This window comes from Peromyscus eremicus, chromosome X (assembly GCF_949786415.1).
Source record: "Peromyscus eremicus chromosome X, PerEre_H2_v1, whole genome shotgun sequence".
In the NCBI taxonomy this organism is placed as follows: Eukaryota; Metazoa; Chordata; class Mammalia; order Rodentia; family Cricetidae; genus Peromyscus; species Peromyscus eremicus.
The window spans coordinates 48,730,369-48,751,385 of NC_081439.1; the positions used below are offsets into that span (position 1 = coordinate 48,730,369).

At 39.7% G+C, this 21,017-nt stretch overlaps 1 protein-coding gene across 2 annotated transcripts in view; it reads right to left on the reverse strand.

The window, feature by feature from the left end:
• Nucleotides 1-4,618: 4,618 nt before the first annotated feature.
• Pdk3 (pyruvate dehydrogenase kinase 3) overlaps nt 4,619-21,017 on the reverse strand; it is a 64,609-nt gene continuing 48,210 nt past the window's right edge. For both annotated transcript variants that reach the window (XM_059250147.1, XM_059250146.1), the window contains 6 exons: nt 19,569-19,645; nt 18,021-18,122; nt 17,361-17,471; nt 13,273-13,386; nt 10,770-10,909; nt 4,619-4,852 (listed from right to left, as the gene is read on the reverse strand). In XM_059250147.1, coding sequence (XP_059106130.1) covers nt 4,822-4,852; nt 10,770-10,909; nt 13,273-13,386; nt 17,361-17,471; nt 18,021-18,122; nt 19,569-19,645 — 575 coding nt within the window. In that variant the 3' untranslated portion in view covers nt 4,619-4,821. The remainder of the gene's footprint in view (nt 4,853-10,769; nt 10,910-13,272; nt 13,387-17,360; nt 17,472-18,020; nt 18,123-19,568; nt 19,646-21,017) is intronic.

The window sequence follows — 21,017 nt, forward strand, 5'->3', positions numbered from 1 at the left end:
GGTCAACACCCTCAGTGAGGCGGCCTACAAACTGCTAATAAAACAAGCTTATACTTCTCTTGATAACTCTGATTATGCCCTAGTTTGAAGTATTCTGCCATATTTAACTAACAAATTAATCATTGTCAATGGCTGATAAGGTCTCAAGTTCATTAAAATTTCACATGTCCCATCTATTTTCCAACCAGAAGGTACCGCTTTCTCTAATCAGTGTGACAGGAACTGGAGTTAAAAGTTATCTTTTCATCCAGAACAGCAAACAAAACTCCTTCATTGATTAAACTGTTAATGGTGCTCCCCTGCTGGCAATATCGGTTCCTTCTGTTTACTAACATATAGATTATGAAGGACATTATCTTGAAAGTCAATGTTTAAGCATCTGGACCACCGGGAAAGACAGCAGAATAAATATATGTTTGTGTAAGTGTTCTATCCCCCCTGGTCAGCACACATGTCTAAAAACTGAGCAAAAAAATGATCTATGATGAAATTAATAAGAGCCACAAGCCCACAGCATGGTCTCCGGGAGTGTGCCTGACAGAGTAAGCAAAAGATACACAAATACATTCTGGAAAAAAAATGATTTCAGAAACCCTGAAAATTTGAGACCAAATGGCTTAGTCCTCAAAGACATAAGGCATCAAAGAGGACTAACATAATGAGCTAAGAGACGTAAATTAAAAAAAAAAAAAATACGAATATGACAGAAGTGAAAGCAAGCCATGAGGCCTAGCAAAACAAACAAACAAACAAACAGACAGACAAACAGTAGAGAAAACAAGTCGGGGAAACGGAGGATAAGACCCAAGGGGTGGAAAATCACACACGAAGGAAGACAAGGACATGAAAGCCATACAAAAGATAAATGTGAAAGATGGGTGACCCAAAGCTGAGAGAGATCCACATTTCTGAAGAACACAACAGTATAAAATGATACAGAGTGTAATAAGGCCCAATATGTGACTAGTTCACTGTGTACCAGGAAAAGCCAACAGACAACTACCAACCTTGAGCTCTACTGAAATGAAGCTACGAAGTATCGAGGATAAACATGCAACCATGCCAAGCAAGCAAGTTGTCTACAAAACTGAAAGAAAAACCCATCTGTACTCAAGGGCTTCAGGGCACCAGCAGATATAAACAATAAAGTCTCTAAAGAATGTAGTCAGGCCGGGCGGCGGTGGCGCACACCTTTGATCCCAGCACTTGGGAGGCAGAGGCAGGTGGATCTCTTTGAGTTCAAGGCCAGCCTGGTCCACAAAGGAGTTCCAGGACAGTTAGGGCCGTTACACAGAGAAACTGTCTAGGCGGGGATTGGGGGTGGGGGGTGGATAATGTAGGGGAAAGAATGTGATCCAAGGTTCTGATAGGCAGCCGAGCTATTATTGTAAGTAATGGCAATAGAAAGAATGTGCAAGAGCATCTAATTGAGTCTGTAATTGAGTCTACCAAAACACAAAACCATCAACTTCCAAATGTAGAAGCTTTATACCAAAAGGCTGGCAGCAAGCACTGATCTCATACGAATCTAAACTCTAGTCATGACCTACACTAGTCTGAAGTTGTCTGGTTCACAAGGCAAAAGCGGCCGAATCCACTTGTGTCCTCTAACTGTGCCAGAATGGAAACACACCGAAGGAAACTTGTCCTGAGTGTAACTGCCTTGCATTACAGAAAACTGCTGATTTACCGATCATCCTCAAGGACTAATATGCCCAAGAATTCCTCTAAAGAGACCATTCTAACCACTTGACATATTGTTCAGAGCACTGGCCTAGGAACAGGAAGGCCCAAGCACTTGTCATGTCTCCTTGGCAATCACTTAACTGCTTTGGAATTCAGATGAAAAAGGAAAGCTACTTTGCATAGTCCATCTCCTGGCACTCTAAGGATCACATGGGGTCCTGATGCTAAGTTCTTTGGAATCTCTAAGAGGGGCTATAAAATCATGTCGCTACATAGAAAGAAGCCCTTGGATTATGAATTCAAAACCAGACATTCAGAGACAGAAAGAATCAGTTGGCTCTTGTGATCCATTTCTAATTCGGTCACTTCTCCACATTTTAAAGCCATCTCTTAGTACTATAAAAAGAAATTCAGTATACTGCCACAGCTCTTGACTTGAATCACTACCAACTTGAAGCTAGGGATATCTGAAGAACTTAGAAAGATGTTTCCACACCCACCATTGCAGATTTCTATCAGTTTTCATCCTTTGACTCAATAAATACCTATTAAGTACCTACCGTGTGCCAGGTACTGTTTCAAATAGTATACATGGCTCCCAAATACTTAAAATAAGAGTGTAAATTGGAGGGCATTACAGAGAAATGAGGAAGAATTCCGCTGGAAACAGGTCAATATTAATTTGTAATATTTCTAGAAGGTCACAGAGCTAGAGAGACATGCTTAAGCTCAGAGGATCATACACCGTCAGCAGAAAGGATCCATCAATGCTCCAGTCGAGGGGAGAATAAACTTTGAGAATGCAGGATGTTCCTGAAAGTCTCCTTATGGCTGGTTTAGGACTGAGGTTAAATTATTAATTATTGGTGACACGAAGGCAGAACAGCTGGAATGCACTGGGCTTAGACGGACATGAGTTAAGTTAACATGCCCAAGAGTGTTAGTCAAGGACTGTGGGTTCAATCCTTAAGTCATTTAAACAAAAACTGGCTTTTCAAAAAGACTTTAAAAGAACATGACAAGGTTTTTCTATGCCATAACCAACTCTCACATGGGTTTGTTGTGGGAGTGTGACAATCAATGGGCAGCCCTCGAACAACAGGAACAGTGCTGAAGCAAGGTGAGGGATGCCACAATATGACTGAGTCTGTTGCCGCCTTCCTCCCACAGCCAAACTTGCAAGTGTAAAGAAGATGACTGGAACTGAGACTCAGCAAGACATGGACATACTAGCTGGTGTTTCTAAGGCAGCCAGGGTCTTTAAATGTAAAGGCCCATCATTCTCACAGATTTTCCTTACAAGAAAATATGGCTTAACCATCAAGATACTGACTTAGCCCTGTGAGCAATGAGTCTCTCTCATCAGGTTCTTGAAGTTTATCAACATTTCTTTTGTTTGACTATGTCAGCTCTGTAATGAGGGGTTTATAAAGACAAAAAGGAGCTACCAGGAACTCAGGTAGTACAAGGAACTGAAAGAAAATTAGATGCTGTGTGACCCAAAGAAAACAAAGTTACAACTGAGCCAACTTCAGCTAAGTCTGAGCAAATCTGTGAGGCCAAAGCCTTCACTGTGGCGGCAGTGGGTAACGATGTAGCAGGAGCAATACAAGTTAAAACTTTGTTTGAGAGGAAGTCTTGTTACATAGCCCAGGCTATGATCATGATCCTCCTGCCTCAACATTTGGAGTCCTGAGATTTCAGGTGTGGACCACCACGCCTGGCTATAAACTAAAACTTCTAAATCTGGATTCCATACTGAAAAACTGGGCAGAAACATTTATACATACAGTAAATGAAAGCAGTAATCAAGAGGAGCTGACATGCACATGAAAAATTATAATGAACAGAGAAACGCATACCAGGGACCTGAATAAGCTAGATACTGGTTTGACTCCAGACTCTCAGCCTCTGTTATTAAGGATAAATATCACATCATTTCTCTTTCCTTACCACAGGTCCTCTGCTAATTCCTACTTCTAATTTTCAGCAAAAGGGATTATAAAAATCAGATTGATGACCAGGCAGTGGTAGCACACACCTTTAATCTCAGCACTTGGGAGGCAGAGGCAGGCATATCTGTGTGAGTTTGAGGTCAGCCTGGTCTACAAGTGAGTTCCAGGATAGCCAGGGCTGTTACACAGAGAAACTGTGTCTTAAAAAACAAAAATCAGATTGAGTGGATAGTTCTAAAACTGGCAAAAAGTAAAGACAATGAAAACTATCAAGATCTCTAATAGTTTTCAAACTCAACTAAAACGTTTGCCTCTGACAATCTGTGTTACAGTGTGTTAAGGGCATCCCACAGGAACTTCTAGTTCCTAAGAAGACTACAAGAGGAATTGCATATGGCAAACAAACAGTAATGGTTAGAGAAGCTTTCACAGAGACACACAACTGCACTTCCCACTCTTTACAAGTCTGATGTTGACCAGAAGGTAGTTTTTCACTTAAAATCTTTCAAACCAAGGTGTTAAGCGAGAAATTCCAAGACAACTTTTAGAGTGCTTTAATCAATGAACAGAAGTATGCAAATGAACTTTAAAGTAAAAATAATACAGATGAATAGGTTCTAACACGAAAGTACCACACCTCACAGTGAGAATACAGTCAGATGGAAGTAGGCAAAGTCTAAATCAGAGAGTGAAGGGGGAATGTATATACAGGACAGGAAGAACCCTGGGACTGAATTTTCAAGGTGTACTCCACTGATGCCTTCCACTCCCAGACTCCCCAGGCCCTAGCTGGAGGTTACAAACTGCAACAGGAGGATTGCTGTATCTGGAATGAGGAAGGAGCTCAAAATCATGGGAAGACTTCAGACACTAAACTCCATGACAAGATACAGAGTGGAGGGTACAAGAGCGCTAAGGAGGCTCTGTGCTCTTTTGTGATGGGTGTAAATGATGCCACAGAAAGTCACCATGAAAAATTGCTTAGGTTACAACTTTAGTGGAAGATACGAGTAGATTACAGGAAGGACTCCATGGAAACACTAAGCCAATACAAAGGAAGCAACAAATTCAAGCACTGGGAATAACAATAGTGCCACGGTTAAGAGTTGGTAGAATAAGGGTCTCTGGTTAACTTGCAGAAGACAATCTTTCTTCAGAGACGACCACAGCACTCGGCTTTCTAGAAAGTTCTATTAGTCTTCATCTTGTCCCTATGAAGAAAGAATCCATAGAGAGGTCATGAGTATAACCTCCTCTATTTTAACCAAAACTTACTCAGAACATTTATAGTGATAGTTCCAAAACCTCTGCCTTAACTCAGAATTACTTTCTGTAGTTACTACAGAGAAAGTGGCATTTCATTACTTATATTGAAAGGACCAAGCAGATGCTATAACAGGCTGCTCAGTCTTCTCTCAGAGATCAGGTCTCAATTTCAGTTTCCTGAGACTTGAGCAAGCAGTTTCTGGGAGGGCCATGAACAAAAGACATAGTCCTTGCAGTAGCTCCCTTTCGGCAGGTACTCTGACCGCTCAAGGTTCAGCCAGTTGTTTACTGTCTGGGACCCCTCACCAACTTAGAGCTGCGTGCATGGGTCAAGGACAGAGCCTGGACCACTGAGTCAGCTCCATAGTCAGTATGTGCTAGGCCAGCCAGCCCCCATGACAGCTCAAAAACAAAGCCTGGGACTTGTCCAGGCCTGCCCCTCCTAAAATGGGTAACTGTAACCCCCAACTAACCCTAGCCAATTAAAAATTACTAACATGATTGGGGGGAGGGGAAAAAAATTACTAACATGATTGCCACTTGCATAAACCAATCCTGAGTCTGTTCCTATGTAGTCTGTAGACCCCAAGCCCCCCTTGCTTCAAAAATCCTGCCCCATTGCTACTCAGGGTCTCTCCTGCTCTGCTGCTGCATCAGACGGACAGAGAGTCCCAAGTTAACTTGTAACAATACAAAGACTCTTTTACATTGGATTTGGTCTCTTGGTGGTCTTTGGGGGACTCTGAGTACAACAATATAAATTTTACAAGAGTTCTTTACTAACAATTAAGTTTGATTAGAAGCTGGGTATGGTGGCACATGCCTTTAATCCCAGCATTCAGGAAGCAGAGGCAGGTGGATCTCTGTGAATTAGAGAGCAGCCTGGGCTACATAGTGAGTTCCAGGACAGCCACAGTTATGTAGAGACCCTGTCTCAAAAAAAAATAAACAAAATAAAACAACAACAAAATTTGATCAAAACTATAAAATGAGTGCTAATGCACATGGCCTGAGGAAGTCTGAATTTAGAGCAGTAGTGGGGGTTAAAATTTTGAATATACTCCAAACAACTCAACTGTATACTTCAAAAGAGCAAACTGTATGGTAGGTGAATTATATCTCAGTAAGACTGCTAGGGTTAGGGTTAGAATTAACTCAGGGTTAGGGTTAGATTTAACTCAGGGTTAGGGTTAGAGTTAACTCAGGGTTAGGGTTAGATTTAACTCAGGGTTAGGGTTAGATTTAACTCAGGGTTAGGGTTAGATTTAACTCAGGGTTAGGGTTAGAGTTAACTCAGGGTTAGGGTTAGATTTAACTCAGGGTTAGGGTTAGAATTAACTCAGAGTTAGGGGTTAGAGCCAGAGTTACTCAGGTTCAGAATACATTTTGTAGAACTCTTTCCATATAAGCACTGACTTTTCTATTCCCCTTCCTCTCCTGAGATCTTTTCCCACATGTTTAACCATTATTCTATTTGTAGAGCTTAACAATTTTAAATTGCCAAGTTCACAACTTTAGTATTTCACTTTTGTTAAATTTGTTTGAAAACAAGATGCTGGAATTTAGGACTGATCCTTAATTTGCATACAATATGTTAATTTATTTACTGTGGTCTCACGATGTTAACTCTATCTGGCCTGGAATTTGCTCTGTAGACCAGGCTGGCCTCAAAGTGACAGAGACCATCTGCCTCTGCCTCTCATATGCTGGGATTAAAGTCATGAGCCACCATGCCCAGCTAAAGCATGGCCTTAAAAACAGCTTTCAGTTAATACCATCATTCCACACCCCAAATGACTCTTATGAAAGATGGCTTCTGGACTATCTAAATTACTCCATGAAGTAATAATTATGAAGTAAGTTATGAAGTAATAATTAATTTGAATTAATGGCCACATTGATGCCCAACAAGATATTTGGCTTACATACAGACTGCAATGAGATTGTAGTAAACTAATCTGATAGAGAAAGAGACCCAATCAAGCCTTCTGTAGCCTGTCAGAGCACAACTCTTCCCTCGGAAAAATCGCCCACTGTGGGGGCAGCAGGGATAAATTTCCTGCTCCTCTTATATGACGAATGGTGAATGACTTAATCCTTTTTAAATTTCATGTTTTGAGATGAGTTGGATGGAGACCCACTATGTATTTCTTCAGGAAGATTAAAGAGCATACAGATGTGCTTTACCCTTTATACCACTCATTAGGAAACACCAGCATAGCCCTTCGCAGTTGATGGCTTCTGGTGGGAGTGGGGGATGAAAGGACTCAGTTTTCTTTAATGGGCTGGCCACTGGGAGTTTGACCATGTTCCAATGAGTATATGGGAAACCCAAATCGGACTTGGTGTATTTTTTACTTTTTTCGGGGGAGGACTCAAAGGTAGAAAGGTATGGGAGGAGTGGGAATTGAGTGTGATCAAGGTGCGTAGTATGAAATGTCCAAATAATCAATAGTGATATTATGTTGGGAAAAAATAAAGAAAAAGAAAATACCAGCATTTACTGCATGGTATAATATTGCAAAGCTATGTAAATTATATTTGCCCACAAATGTTTCTGTTCTATTATGTTAAAGATGTTAAGAATCAAGGTTTGTATGGTAAGAAGTGTATATAAGAAAAACACATTAGGGAGAAATAATCAATGTTAAAAGAGAATGAAACTATCCATAAGAACTGAGGTATATGGGTATGCAGATACATACATGTATGGGGTGTTGAGAACCCCTGTCCAGAAAAAGAACTTAGAAGAGGTGTGATGAGCACCCATTGCCCTCCATTATCTGTTCAAAAGAACTATAACATGGCTGGTTCCAGTACAGGGGCATTGGAAGCTGAGCTTAGGATATCATGTTAGACAAGAAAGGAGGACAACTTTCAAAATTTAATGCACTTTTGTCAACCCAAGTCAGAAAATCAAGCTCAAAATAACTCCCATTATCCCAAAGTGTGCCAACTTAAGCAGCAAACGCAACAATGACTGTGACAGACAATATTATGAATGGCTTTCCCAGGGAGCAAAGGTGGTAAGGGTGCCTGCTTACATGTGTCTTGTGTTCTGTATTGTAAAAAACCACCTCCAATGGTGCTCAGGGAACATCTATTGCAGAGAGAGGAAGAGAACAATCTGGCTAGAAAGGAGTCTTCCAGGGTATTGGAAAGAGAGATGTAACTGCGTGTCAAGCCATAGACTTCAGATTTGTAGACTTTCCTACTGTATGTTATACTTCAATAAAAAGAAGTGCTGAGTATAATGTCTATAACAGTAAAACACTATTAAATCTACAAGCTCAAAAAGACAAGGCAAAAGCTGGGCAGTAGTGGCATACATCTTTAATCCCAGCACTCGGTTGGCAGAGGCAGGTGGATCTCTGAGTTCAAGGCCAGTCTGGTCTACAGAGTGAGTTCCAGGAGAGCCAGGGCTACACAGACAAACCCTGTCTCAGAAAACAACAACAAACAACAACAACAAAAAAAACCCTTAAGGCAGAAAACTCATGTTCCCTCCTTCAAGGCAGTGGTTCTCAACCTGTGGGTTGTGATCCCTGGGTGGCAAACCAGCCTGTCACAGGGGTCACACATCAGATATCCTGCATATCAGATATTTGCATCACAATTCACAACGGTAGCAAAATTAGTTATAAAGGAGCAATGAAAATAATTTTATAGTTGGGGTCACTACAATATGAGGAACTGTTTTAAAGGGTTGCAGCATTAGGGAGGCTGAGAACTACTGCTTTAAGGTGACTTTTAATTCAAATGCTTACCTTAAAAAATGGGTAAAAGAGAATTGAATTTTCCCTTTAAGTTTAAAGGAAGAAATTAAACACATATTAGAAGAACTGTATTTTATAGTATGGCCTTTGTTAATGAGAATGGGCTGTATTATAGAGGAACATCAGTTACCAAAGAATACTTACCAAAGAATGATTTTTTAAAAGACTATATCATTTTACAAAGACTAATAAAATACTGATGTAGGAACAATTTAATTTCCTCTTTCCCTTTCCCATTTGGGGGTCTTTTATTTCTTTCTCTTGCCTAAATGCTTTCTACACTACGCTGGACAAAACTGGTAAAAGTGGGTGTCCTTATCAGACCAAAATGGTCAACTAGGATAAAAACCAATAGGTAAATAGTTGATGGGTAATTATACTTTTGTAAAGCACCTCCCTCCAAAAACAACCACCACCACCACCAACATAAAAAGACCTCACATGGATTACTTCCTGGTGAGAAAAGGCTGAATTATACTACAGAGCAGTGGTTCTCAATCTATGGATTGTGACCCCTTCGAAAAACTTCTATCTCCAAAAAATAGACATTACAGCTCATAACAGTAGCAAAATTACAGTTATAAAGTAGCAACAAAAATAATTTTATGGTTGGGGGTCACCACAACATGAGGAGCTGTATTATAGGATTGCAGCATTAGGAAGGTTGACCATAGAGGAATCAGATAGCCATCACCTAAATTATGGTCTACCCTTAGCATCACAGATAATGGATCAACCAGAAATCATACGTCTAAACATACAATTCTGCAACAGTACTGATGGAGTATTCCAGTGGGGGAAAAATAAAAAAGCTCCACTAAGAGCCTTTATAACAACTTTGATTTCCATCAAATATGGGAATAAGGAACAAACTAAATACACTTCAGAGAAGAACTAAACACATCAAGGTAGGGATGTTTTGTTGACATAGTCTTTCAAAAACAGCACTTTCTATATTAAAAACAACTTGAGACTATCCAGATATGTCATGTGGCCCTGGAATGGATCCCAGTTTGGAAAACTCAGGAAATTTTTAATGAGATGAAAGCTACTGACATGGAAAAGTAGAGATGGTTAAATGAAACAAATGCATATTGTTCAACAGTATGAAAAGTGATCTCACTTGGAGAAAATACATACATATGTAAATAGCAAATTATCTAAAATAATATAAACAAAACTGTACCCATAGCAATGTCTGAGTTGTGGAAATACAATGATTTTTCCTTTCTTTTTTCACTTATTATTTCCTAGATTTTTTGTTGTTGTTTTGTTTTTTTACAACACATAAATTAATAAAAGATTACTTTAAATTGAAAACCAAAGACTAGATTATTTTATAAACATAAAATAGTGACACTTCACTAACATAAAAAATGTTAGCTGTACTATATGTAACAACTTTTCATTTTTGATAATTTATCGTGATAAACTATACATAATTAGAACTTACTGTCAGCTACTTTTAAGTGAGTAGCTTAGTTGTTTGGGCCTATTCATACTGTTGTACAACCATCACCAGACCAAGTACTTGTTCATCCTCACAAAGAGAAAATTTGTACTCCCTAACAATTCCTCATTCTCCCTCCCCAAGAGGCTTGGCATCCACCCAGTTACCTTCTGACTCTGAAATGACTGCTCTAGGCATCTCATAAAAGTGGAATAGCACTATTTATGCTTTTGAGTATTGCCTATTCCACATCAAATAATGACTTCAAGATTCATCTACACTGAAGCATGTATCAGAATTCCCTTCTTTTTAATGCTTCACTGTGTGAGTAGAATCCATTTTGACTGATTAATTTCACAGTAGAATAAACTTCTACTCACTGTCAATACCTCTGAAGTGCACGGACTCCTAGGACAGTGGGAATTCCATTTAATGATGATTCTAGCTACCCAATTCTTGTTCTCCTTCTCAGCATAAAGACTTTCTCCAATCTTCCTTTCTTTAAGGATCACTTTGGCTGTCCAGTGATTAAAACCACAGAGAATATGTGGCGCAAAAATATTGTTCAACTGTCTGCCTGGTACTTTCTGGAGACACATCAGATATTTTATAACGATAATCAAAGTGGTTTCTTACTGTTTAGCCTTGTATTTTGATGCATCCCTTGGTTCGCTACTGGGATTGCTCCAGTCATCAGCTTCAGGAGTTGTCTTGTAATGGCGCCATGCAGACTTATTGAAAACAGGCAGCCTCTCAAATGATTCACTAGAAAGGGCCTATCAGAAAAAAGTACATACAACAAAGATCTAGGATTCTATTTTTCTCACGTGAAATTCACACATTTTACTCTTTTAAACACCAGTAACCATTTTTGTTTTTGAAATTAAAATTTATTTTACAGATTCACTTAGGCTGGCCAGGAGAAAGATCCTGAACCCTTTCTTTTTTTTTTTTCTTTTTTTTTTTTTTTCGAGACAGGGTTTCTCTGTGTAGCTTTGCGCCTTTTCCTGGATCTCATTCTGTAGACCAGGCTGGCCTCGAACTCACAGAGATCCGCCTGGCTCTGCCTCCCGAGTGATGGGATTAAAGGCGTGTGCCACCACTGCCCGGCCTGAACCCTTTCTAAATGAGTGAAATCATTTGCTCACTCCCTCGCCCAAAATCAGTACAAAACACATATGACAGGAACAAAACACATTGTAATTCAGTCAATACTGCTTTGCAATACTTAATAGTTTTGACAGTATGTGCTTAGATCAAGTATTTTTATTCAACAGGCAACTGCTGCCCTAAAAAAGCCCCAGAAGAAATAAAGCTTCATAAACATTTGCCAACAAATGATATTAAACATAACCTCATTTAGGAGCTGGGAATGTAGCTCAGTAGTAGAGAGCATGTATAGTATCATGCAGGAGGCTATGGGCTCCATCTCCAGCCCCAGAGCAAGCAAACTAACCCCATGTTGAGATATAGACATCCAAATAATGAGTGCAATTGTGATATCATTTCCAGTAATATACTAGGTCACGGTTAAAAAGAATGAGTCAGTTCTACATGAATCACTGTGTTAAGTTCTGTAAGATACATTCCAAAGTTAAGAAACAAAAACAAGCTGCTGAAATGTCTTTTGGATTAGTTGTTTTTTTTTTATCTATTTATAAATGCAGAACCAACTCTATTACAGCTTTTTGATGTTGCTATTTTTTGAGACAGGGTCTCACTATGTACCCTGGCTGACCTGGAACTTTCTACATAGACCAGGCTAGCCTGTCTATGCTTTCCAAGTGCTGGGCTTAAAGTTGTGTGCTACCACATCCAGCTCCTCTATTACATTTTTGTTTGTTTTACTTTTGTGATAGAGGAATAGAACCCAGAGCCTTATACATGCTAGGAAAGATCTACACCACGGAGCTACATCCCCAGCCCCTATAAATACAGAGTCAACTCTAGGAGGATCCATAAGAAACAAAAACCCAGCACCTCTTGAAGACAAGTGTGGCTTAGTGCCAGCAGTGAGATACTTCATTTCCCCCTTTGAAGTTTTTAAATGTTACTATATGCCTCTATTACCTATTGAAATAATATACCAAAATTTTAGAATTCAGAAATAGAAGTCTAACACCACCAGTAAATGAGAAAAATTGTGTGTTAGAGAACTTAGTTATCAGATGAATATTTTAAATGGCCATTATTATGATTTTTTGACTTAAAAAATACTGTACAATGTAAAAGGTCCACTAAGGCATTTTGTATATAATTTGTTTTTGTTGAGTCTCCTCCCATCTACCTTTTCCCTTCCATCCCTAAGTCTATCCCTGTGTACCCTTTCAACTCTAGTCATTTGCTGCTTTTATGTGCTCGTCTACTATCCTCCCACCATCCTCAAAAACTTCTTTTCTCTCATGGACCTCTTTATAGTTTTGTGACCTATACTGATGCTCATTTCCACATATGTACATATATATATATATATATATATATATATATATATATATATATACATACACACAAATTAAAATCTATGGTCTGCATGAGAGCAAGCATTCAGTATTTGTCTTCTGGAGTCTGGATTACCTCACTTGATATAAAGATCTTTTTATATAAAGATACTATCATTACTGAATTCTTTTATTTTTTTATTTTTAGATTTTTTTTTTTTGAGGCAGGGCTCCACTGTGTAGCCTGGGCCATCCTAGAACTTGTTCTGCAGACCAGGCTGGCCTTAAACTCACAAATCTGTCTGCCTTTGCCTCTGCCTCCTAAGTGCTAGGATTGAAAGTGTGCACCACTACCGCCTGGCTTTATTACTAAATTCTTACAACTTGAGAAATAAGCAAAAGACTAGAAGACTTCAGACTACTGTTAATCGGTCTCGTTTTAAACTAGATTTTTCAATGAACATATAATTTTGAAAAACTCCAATTTAGATCTATGGTTATAAAATCAAAAATTTGTTTCATACCTCTATGCTTCTTATTTTGTTGTGTTTTGGCATAAAATCAAGCATGAGGCATAGCATGGTTTCATAAATCTGATCTCAAGGTAAGAGATGATTCAGTGCTCTTCTCAACTAGTTATGGGTACTTCCAGCTTTTAAGAGTCAAGAGGCCTTTATACCAACAGAAACGAAACACATTACCTTCAGATAAATGACAGCATCAGTACCCACTCCTTCCATGGAGTACAGTTTTAGATCTCCCTGAAAATATCTGGCATACAGTCGAGAAATTGGCAAGCCATAACCAAACCCAGCCTATGAAGAAAAGAAAATTAATACAATAAGACTGGTGCAAATGCTTCAGAGGGCACCACTTATAGAAAATTAAAACAAATCCCTGATCTGAATTGAAATCAAATGAAGTAGTAACCCAGTCTTTATAACACTATGTCTATAATCTATGACCAAAAATTTCCAATTTTTATTAAAAAAAATAACCACCCATCAAGTTCGGGTAACAGAAAAAAATTCACTTTTGATTAATGCTTTTTAAAAAGCCATTTTGAGGAAATTTTTACCTATGTATGAGCATAAAATGAGGGTAACTTTTTTTGAACTAGGGTTTCCTATATCATTATATATCTGAGGTTGACCTTGAGCTCCTGACCCTCTTGACTCCACCTCCTAAGTACTGGGATTCTAGGCCGTGAACCACCAGTGCTGGGGATAGAACCCAGAGCTTCATGCATGCAGGAAGGACTCCAGCAACTGAACAACCCTGTGCTCCCAGGGTTACTTTTCCAAAGTGTATACGTATTATCCCCACAGCTTAGTGTAGCTCTGTCTCTCAACAAAGAAGCTCCTTCTTTCTGCAGGAGACAGACACCATCATGGACAGTTACAATTGGTTAAACTGCAGACAACAACTGACCATAGGGTGCCTCTCCAAGACTGAGAAATAAACCTGTAACACAATTCCTACACTTAAGGCTCAGGGGCGTCTTGGAAAGGTGGGCAGAGGATTGTTAAGATGAGCAGGGGATCTGCTGCAAGATAGTGCCTTCTTAAAAACAACATACAAGTTGGAAGTAGAGGGAGGAGGGAAGAGGCGGTGGACGTGGGAAGAGGAGTGGGGAGGGAATGTGATGGAAATAGAAAATATGTTGTATGAAAGTCTCAAAGAATAAAAACATTAGATTAAAAAGCGACTCCTCAGTCAGCTGGAGTTTGTTCGGATGACAACACAGAAGCACATTCACTTCCAAGTTGCATTATCAGACTTCTCTGCGGCCCGAAGTGAATGAATAGCACAAGAGTTGAATTTTGACTTTCTTTTTTGTGGGTTTTCAAGACAGGGTCTCTCTCTATAGCTCTGGCTGTCCTGGAACTCGCTCTGTACACCAGGCTGGCTTCAAACTCAGAAATCCTCCTGCCTCTGCCACCCAGAGTGCTGAGATTAAAGGTGTGCACCACCACTGCCTGGAAAGAGTTGAAATTTACTAATAACAAGACTAACCCACAGAAAAAAACTCCTAAGAGGTTCCTTCCTAAGGGTCTAGAAAAGCTACAGTATATTGATACAGTGAATGGCTAGTTTTAGAAATAAAAAAATTTAGTACCTTTCTATATTTCAATGTCATCAAACTGCAGCCAATATAATTTTTAAACTAAAGGTCACAGATACTGGCAAGAATAAGAACAATGATACTAAAGTGATGTTGTGGCTGGCCACAGGTGGGTATGCGGAGATGCACTCAGGTAGGCTTTAACCCTTTGGATTAAATCTGGATGGGAAAAGGGACTAAGGAAACAGGGCTATGGTCACACAGGCTTCTGACTCTGAAAACTCGAAGTTGAAATCTACATTTCTGTGTGACTAAGCAGTTTGTTCAACTTTAAGACTTTTCCCACCATGAAATGAAAAGCTTACCCCGAGATGATAAGGATGACATAGCATAATAAATGCTGCCCCTGTGCAGGCTAGCACACACTAAAACTCAGTAAGATAGCTCAGTTTGCTGACAAACCTGAGGACCTGAGTCCAACACCCAGGATCTGTCTAAGATAGAAGCAGTGAACTGACTCCACAGAGTTGTCCTCCGACCTCCCACAGTATCAAAGAGTGAACAGGACATGTGGAGACCACGCTGTGCCATGCTCTAACTTGTTTCATACTGTGAAAACCAGTGCCTTTCCGGCTGTGCCTTGTCATGGACAAATCTGCTTTACAAAGTAGCATTTGGCTCCACACCTCACAGTGCATATAGACATCAACTGTCCAGCACCATCAACAGGACACAGACTAGTAATATTTCTAGTGTAAAAAGGTACCACCTATAAATTTATCTAAGTAAATAGGGAACATATGAATACATGGTGTATGAAAATCATTTCAGGTGCTGGGGCTGTAGCTCAGTGGGTAGAGTACCAGCCTAGCACACCAAAGGCCTTGGGTTCGATTCCCCAACACCTCCTAAACTGAGGTGGCACACATGTCTGTCCTCCAAGCAGGAAGATCAAGAGTTCAGGGTCATCCTAGCTTCAGCCAGCTCCCAGCCCACCTGGATGACATCAGCCTCTGCCTCAAAACCACCATCACAAAAAAGATAGCTCTTGTGCTGATAAGATGGTCAAAGCATTTGCTGTGCAACCCTAACAACCCGAGTTCAATCCCTGGAATCAACACATACATACAACTGTCCTCTGACTTCCACACACATGTCTAATAGTACAATTTTAACCGTCTGTCTTTAGGGCTATAGAGATGGCTCAGCAGTTATGTGCACTTGCTGTTCTTGCAGAGGACCCTGGGCTACTTCCCACCACCCATGTGACTGCTCACAATCTTCTGGAGCTCCAGTTCCAGAGAATCCCAGGTCCTCTTCTGATCTCTGCTGGTACTAGGCACGCACGTGGTACACATATATACAAATATGCAGGAAAATACTTATTCACATAAAACAGTTTAAAATTTGTTCAATTAAAAAACAATGTATGAAGGAAGGCAGAGATATGTAAAATAAGCCATTTGGAAAGGAAATTCTTTTCTAGTACTACATAGCCATGGCCCCATTTGAAAGTTGAGGACAGTTTACTAATTGGGAGAGATGTCGAAGCATTTCTTCAAGGGCAGCCACAACAGTATACTACAAGTTAGTTCACAGACAGCCAGTACCAGTTACCATTAATTTCCTTTGCCCCTGTTTCCCGTATCTATATAATAGGAAGGTGAATAATGGTCTCTTGGAGTCCTCTGTTCCCCAAAACAAACAAACAAACATGGCATAAAGAGCTACCCTCAGGATGCTATTTTAAGACCTGGAAATAGATAATCCAGATTCTTTTGAAACAACTGGTGAAGATGCAAGATTTGTACCAGACCCTGGTCAAGGTAATACTGTTCCAAATTGATCTTTTATGAATTTTCTTGAATCCTGTATAAATGACTTCCTCAGTTTTCCACATGCTGAGTTAACAAACTCTGCCTCAAATAACAATGCAAAGTGTTTGATTTTATTCATACAAATAAAATATAATCTTATGTGCTTATCAGTCAGGTAGGACTTTAAAATGAAACTTAATTTATACCCTGAGCCATTTTGCAGACTGATAGATACATTGCTGTGTTTAATGACAAAGGGTTCAATTGTTGTTTGTCAATTAGAAACACTCAGCAGGGGAAGAAAGTGTGGCCCTACCAGGAATAAATGCTACCATGGTAACCAGAGGCTTTTCTCACTGACTGAATAAGGCTGAAGGTTATTTCTAGAGTGCTACACAGAGACCTCTGAAAATACATACACCACCTATATGTTTTGTGCTTAGATTATGAAAATTTCAATGTTTTCATAATTTCATAAACATTTTAATTATATAAACAACTTGGACAGTGGTGACCCAAAGGCTCTGGGTGACTTGGGCCTATAAGGTGTGCAGCACCAAAGCTGTAGCCAAGCACTCTACAGTCCCTTTGCTCACCCGTGGGTAATGTCCACCTCTCCGAGGGGGGGCATGATGATAAGCGGCCCTCCGGCAGCAGTCTTATCACAGAGAAAAGCTTTTTCACACTGTATTTGTGAGTGTGGGAGTGTTTCTTGAACAAATTAAAAAAGCACTCTCAGTCCAAAGAACTCACGAACTAAATAGCTAAGGCAAAAAGGTGCCTCTGCTCCCACCCGTACCAGAAACATCCTCATTCAGGTAAGGCTAGTATAACCACCTGAGGAGAAGGGCAACTCTCTATCCCTGTGGCAAAGACCTTTCCTTCTGTAGCAGTTTGCCATGCTTACCAAGGGAGCAGCTCTTGTAGGCTCCAGGCTGGGGCGAGGAGCAGTTGAATACATGTAGTTAAAAAGTCGGTCTATTTTTCGAAGTGGGACTCCACCACCTAGGTCACTTATCTGCAGTGGACAAAATGTTAAAAATAAAAGGGAGTCAATCTGTGCTTAAGGAGGTGGTGAGAGTTCATTAGATCAAGCATATGACAGAAGGCTCTAAAATGATAAGGGCTTCGAGCTGCCATTGAAGAATGGTTCCTTTGGGGTCAATGTAACCAAAGGGCACAGAGTAGTGTAGCAAAATCTGACAGGCTTGGTACTGAAGTCTTTCTCAGGAACACTCAAGGAGGTAACTTAAGCCAAGAATCCAGCACAATATAGTCACGTTTCCATAAAGGACAGGGACACATTGAGAAATGTGCCAGTAGTCAATGTCATCAGGCAACTGTCTTAGAAGGTGCTTACACAGAATTACTACAATGTCACTAGACAACAGCAACTTAGGGGACTGCCACTATCTATTCATTCATATGTTCAGATCACTCCAGAGAAAGCACTGTTACATGACTTTACTTGCAAACAACACACTCAAGAAATGCCAACTTTCTTTCCTTCCCTCTCATACTATTAAATCAACTGATGATTAAAGTAAAAACGCAAACAAAATCTTACCTTAATGGACAAGTCTTCTTTACCGAGAGTAACGAGAGTTTTGACAGCTGGGTAGCCCTCTTTTCTATGTTCATGTAGTTCAACTGTTGCTCTCATTGAGTTCTAAAACAATAAGCTCTTTTTGAAAAGCCATGCTTCTGACTCACAAAGTACAACTAAATTACATTAAATGTATTGATTATTTTTGGTGCTGAGTAGAACCCAGAGCCATGTACATGCTAAGCATGTACTCTACCACTGAGCTAGCCCTAACCACGAAAAACCACAATTTCAAAAAAGAAATAAGCACAAGATTACTTATAAGTACAGTTATTTTGTGGAGCTACTATTAAGATTTATGGGATTTTTTTCTGTCAAAGAAAATGTTCCTGATGTTCTATTTTGCATTTAATTGTTAAACATGTTTCTTTCCTTTTTTTTGGCTCTAGGGATTTTTTAGGGGGAGGAGAGTGGTTGAGACAGTGTCTCACTATATAGACTAGGCTGGCCTTGAATTCAGAGATACACCTCTCTTTATTTGTCCAGTAATGAGATTAAAGGTATGTGCCACCAGGCCTGGTAGCTGTAGGGTTTTGAAATTATTCAGCTCAACCCAAAAGATTGTTTGTATCAAGTGTAATGAGGCTACAGAAGCTGATTTTTGCTCTTTAAACACTATTTATCAGTTGCATTTATAAAGTACCTTTCCTCTAATGAAAGCAAAAAAACTGAAGGGGTTCATATTTCCCACAAAAATTAATCACTGGATTGAAAGAAGGATAAAATATTTATTAAAAAGAAATTCTGAAAGGTCACAGATGAAGAGGAAGCTCACAATTGAATGCCCACCTTAGAGTTCCACCAGTAGCATTCTTGCTCTTGGGAACAAAACAGCACAACTGATTCTTTAGGTGTTCAATTTAGTGTCTTAGACACTAAAAGTGATAAAATGTTAGCTCAAATACCCTGTATGCATAACACTGCTACCATACATATCACAGGACACTTGGTAACAAAAGCAACAGCTTAGGCCATAGAGAAACTTAAAAGGGTTTTGTTTTCTTTCCTTTTTAGCCCAGGCTCCACGCTCTTCCTCCCTTGCCTCTATCAGGTCTTCTGAACTTATTCAAATTATAAAACAGTTGTAGGATACTTCAGGACTGGAATGACTACACATTAGCACAGTTAATGCTCCAGAATCGCAGACAAACAGAAACGTGTTTTTATTTGGGTCTGGTAATCACCAATAAAACCTTTGCCAGGTTTGAAAACCTAAAAAGCATCTCTAATTTCCTAACTGAAAGAAAAACAGTATGGATTTGATGTGAAGTTACCAAAGTACAATTAAGTTTCAAAACCAATATGTACTAATATTCATAAAACTATACTGTACACAGCAATTTTTCATCTCACAGTGTACAGATTATAAAGCCCACAGGATATCAGAAATAGACTTTTAAAATGGTTATGCAAAATCTTTTTCTTATGCTAATCTAATGAATCCATTATGCCCAGAATCAAAGCCACTTAAAACGAAGACTTCTTCCTATGCTTTAAAATTCCACTTACCTTGAACAGCTCAAATAGCATGTGAAACAGATGTGACGGCACATAAACTACCTGAATAGGTTTGTTTGGTGCTTTGGCTGAAAACAGAGACAAACCATCAATGAATAAGGACCCAAAGTAGGAGAACATAAAAAATGATGCTTGTATTATTCTATTTTCCAAGTATATAAAACAAACCTCCAAAAAAGGCTAATAATACAGATTCCCACATTTAATGGCATAACTGAGCAAAAAACACATGCTTCAGAATCAAGCAAACACACAGTGAACTACACTTCATTCACTGTAGCTTCGTGACCTTGAGCAAATCAATTAAGTTCTTTCAAATTCTGTTAAGCAAAACTGAAATAGTATCATTTGTGTCATGGTATTCTGAGAAACACACAAGAACATACAAACATCTCTTGGAATTTTTCAAATCAGGAGGACAGATCTGTCATCAATCCCAGGAGTCATCTGTGGTAATATGAACCAACTGGGAAGGCAGGTGTGGTAAGCTAGACTTAACAGCACCGCCATGGTTTGAATCTTAACTACTCACTGAAAGGCTCATATAAAAGCTTGGCTAGCTGCCAGATGACAGGCTTTAGGGAAATGGATGAATGTATCAAGAGGGCTCTGACACAATTGCCGGGAGCCATGTGACTTCTTCGGGGGACAAGGCTTGGGAATAGCACGAACAAGTTCTCCTTGTGGCAAGGCTCATGGATAGTTCGCTGCATAGTTCTGGGCACGACCCCAGGAGCATATGTGCTACCCGCTCTCCTTGCTTTCCTTATACAAACCATATTGCTGGCTGCCTCTAGTTTCACTTTTTAGAGCTACAGATGAAATGGCTGTTACATTAGGAAAATTTCCCCCGATGACGCTCCTCTGGGTGAGCCAGAGGGGATGTTGTTAAAAATGTACAGTTGACCTGATCCTAAAGCCTTGATGTTTCAAGTGTGACCATGAATTCAGGATTCTCCAAGAACAGGATGTTGCCTTTCCAACTCACCTTGTCTGAAAGAGTCACAGTAGTTCATGACATTACAAATCTGCATAACTGTTCTAGAGAGAATGATTTTAACCACAAGAAACGAGAATATAGGAGATGGGGTTGGAGATTTAGCTCAGTGGTAGAGCACTTGCCTAGCGAGCGCAAGGCCCTGGGTTCAGGCCTCAGCTCCAGGAAAAAAAAGAGAGAGAATATAGGAGAAATGCAAATAAATAGGATATCGAGAGTTAATGGGAACAGTCTAGGAACCAGGAATGGAGCAGAATTATAGAAACCCACAATGCCCTCCTTTCTAATAGCTGTGCCAATACTGTAAGAAGTCGAGAGGAAGGGGACATGAGAACAGGAGATAAGCAGTGGCAACCATTAAGAGGAAGCTTTTAAGTTATGTAGTGTACAGGATGATAGGAGAAAACCCGGTATAAAACCCGGTATATTCCCATAGCAGATAG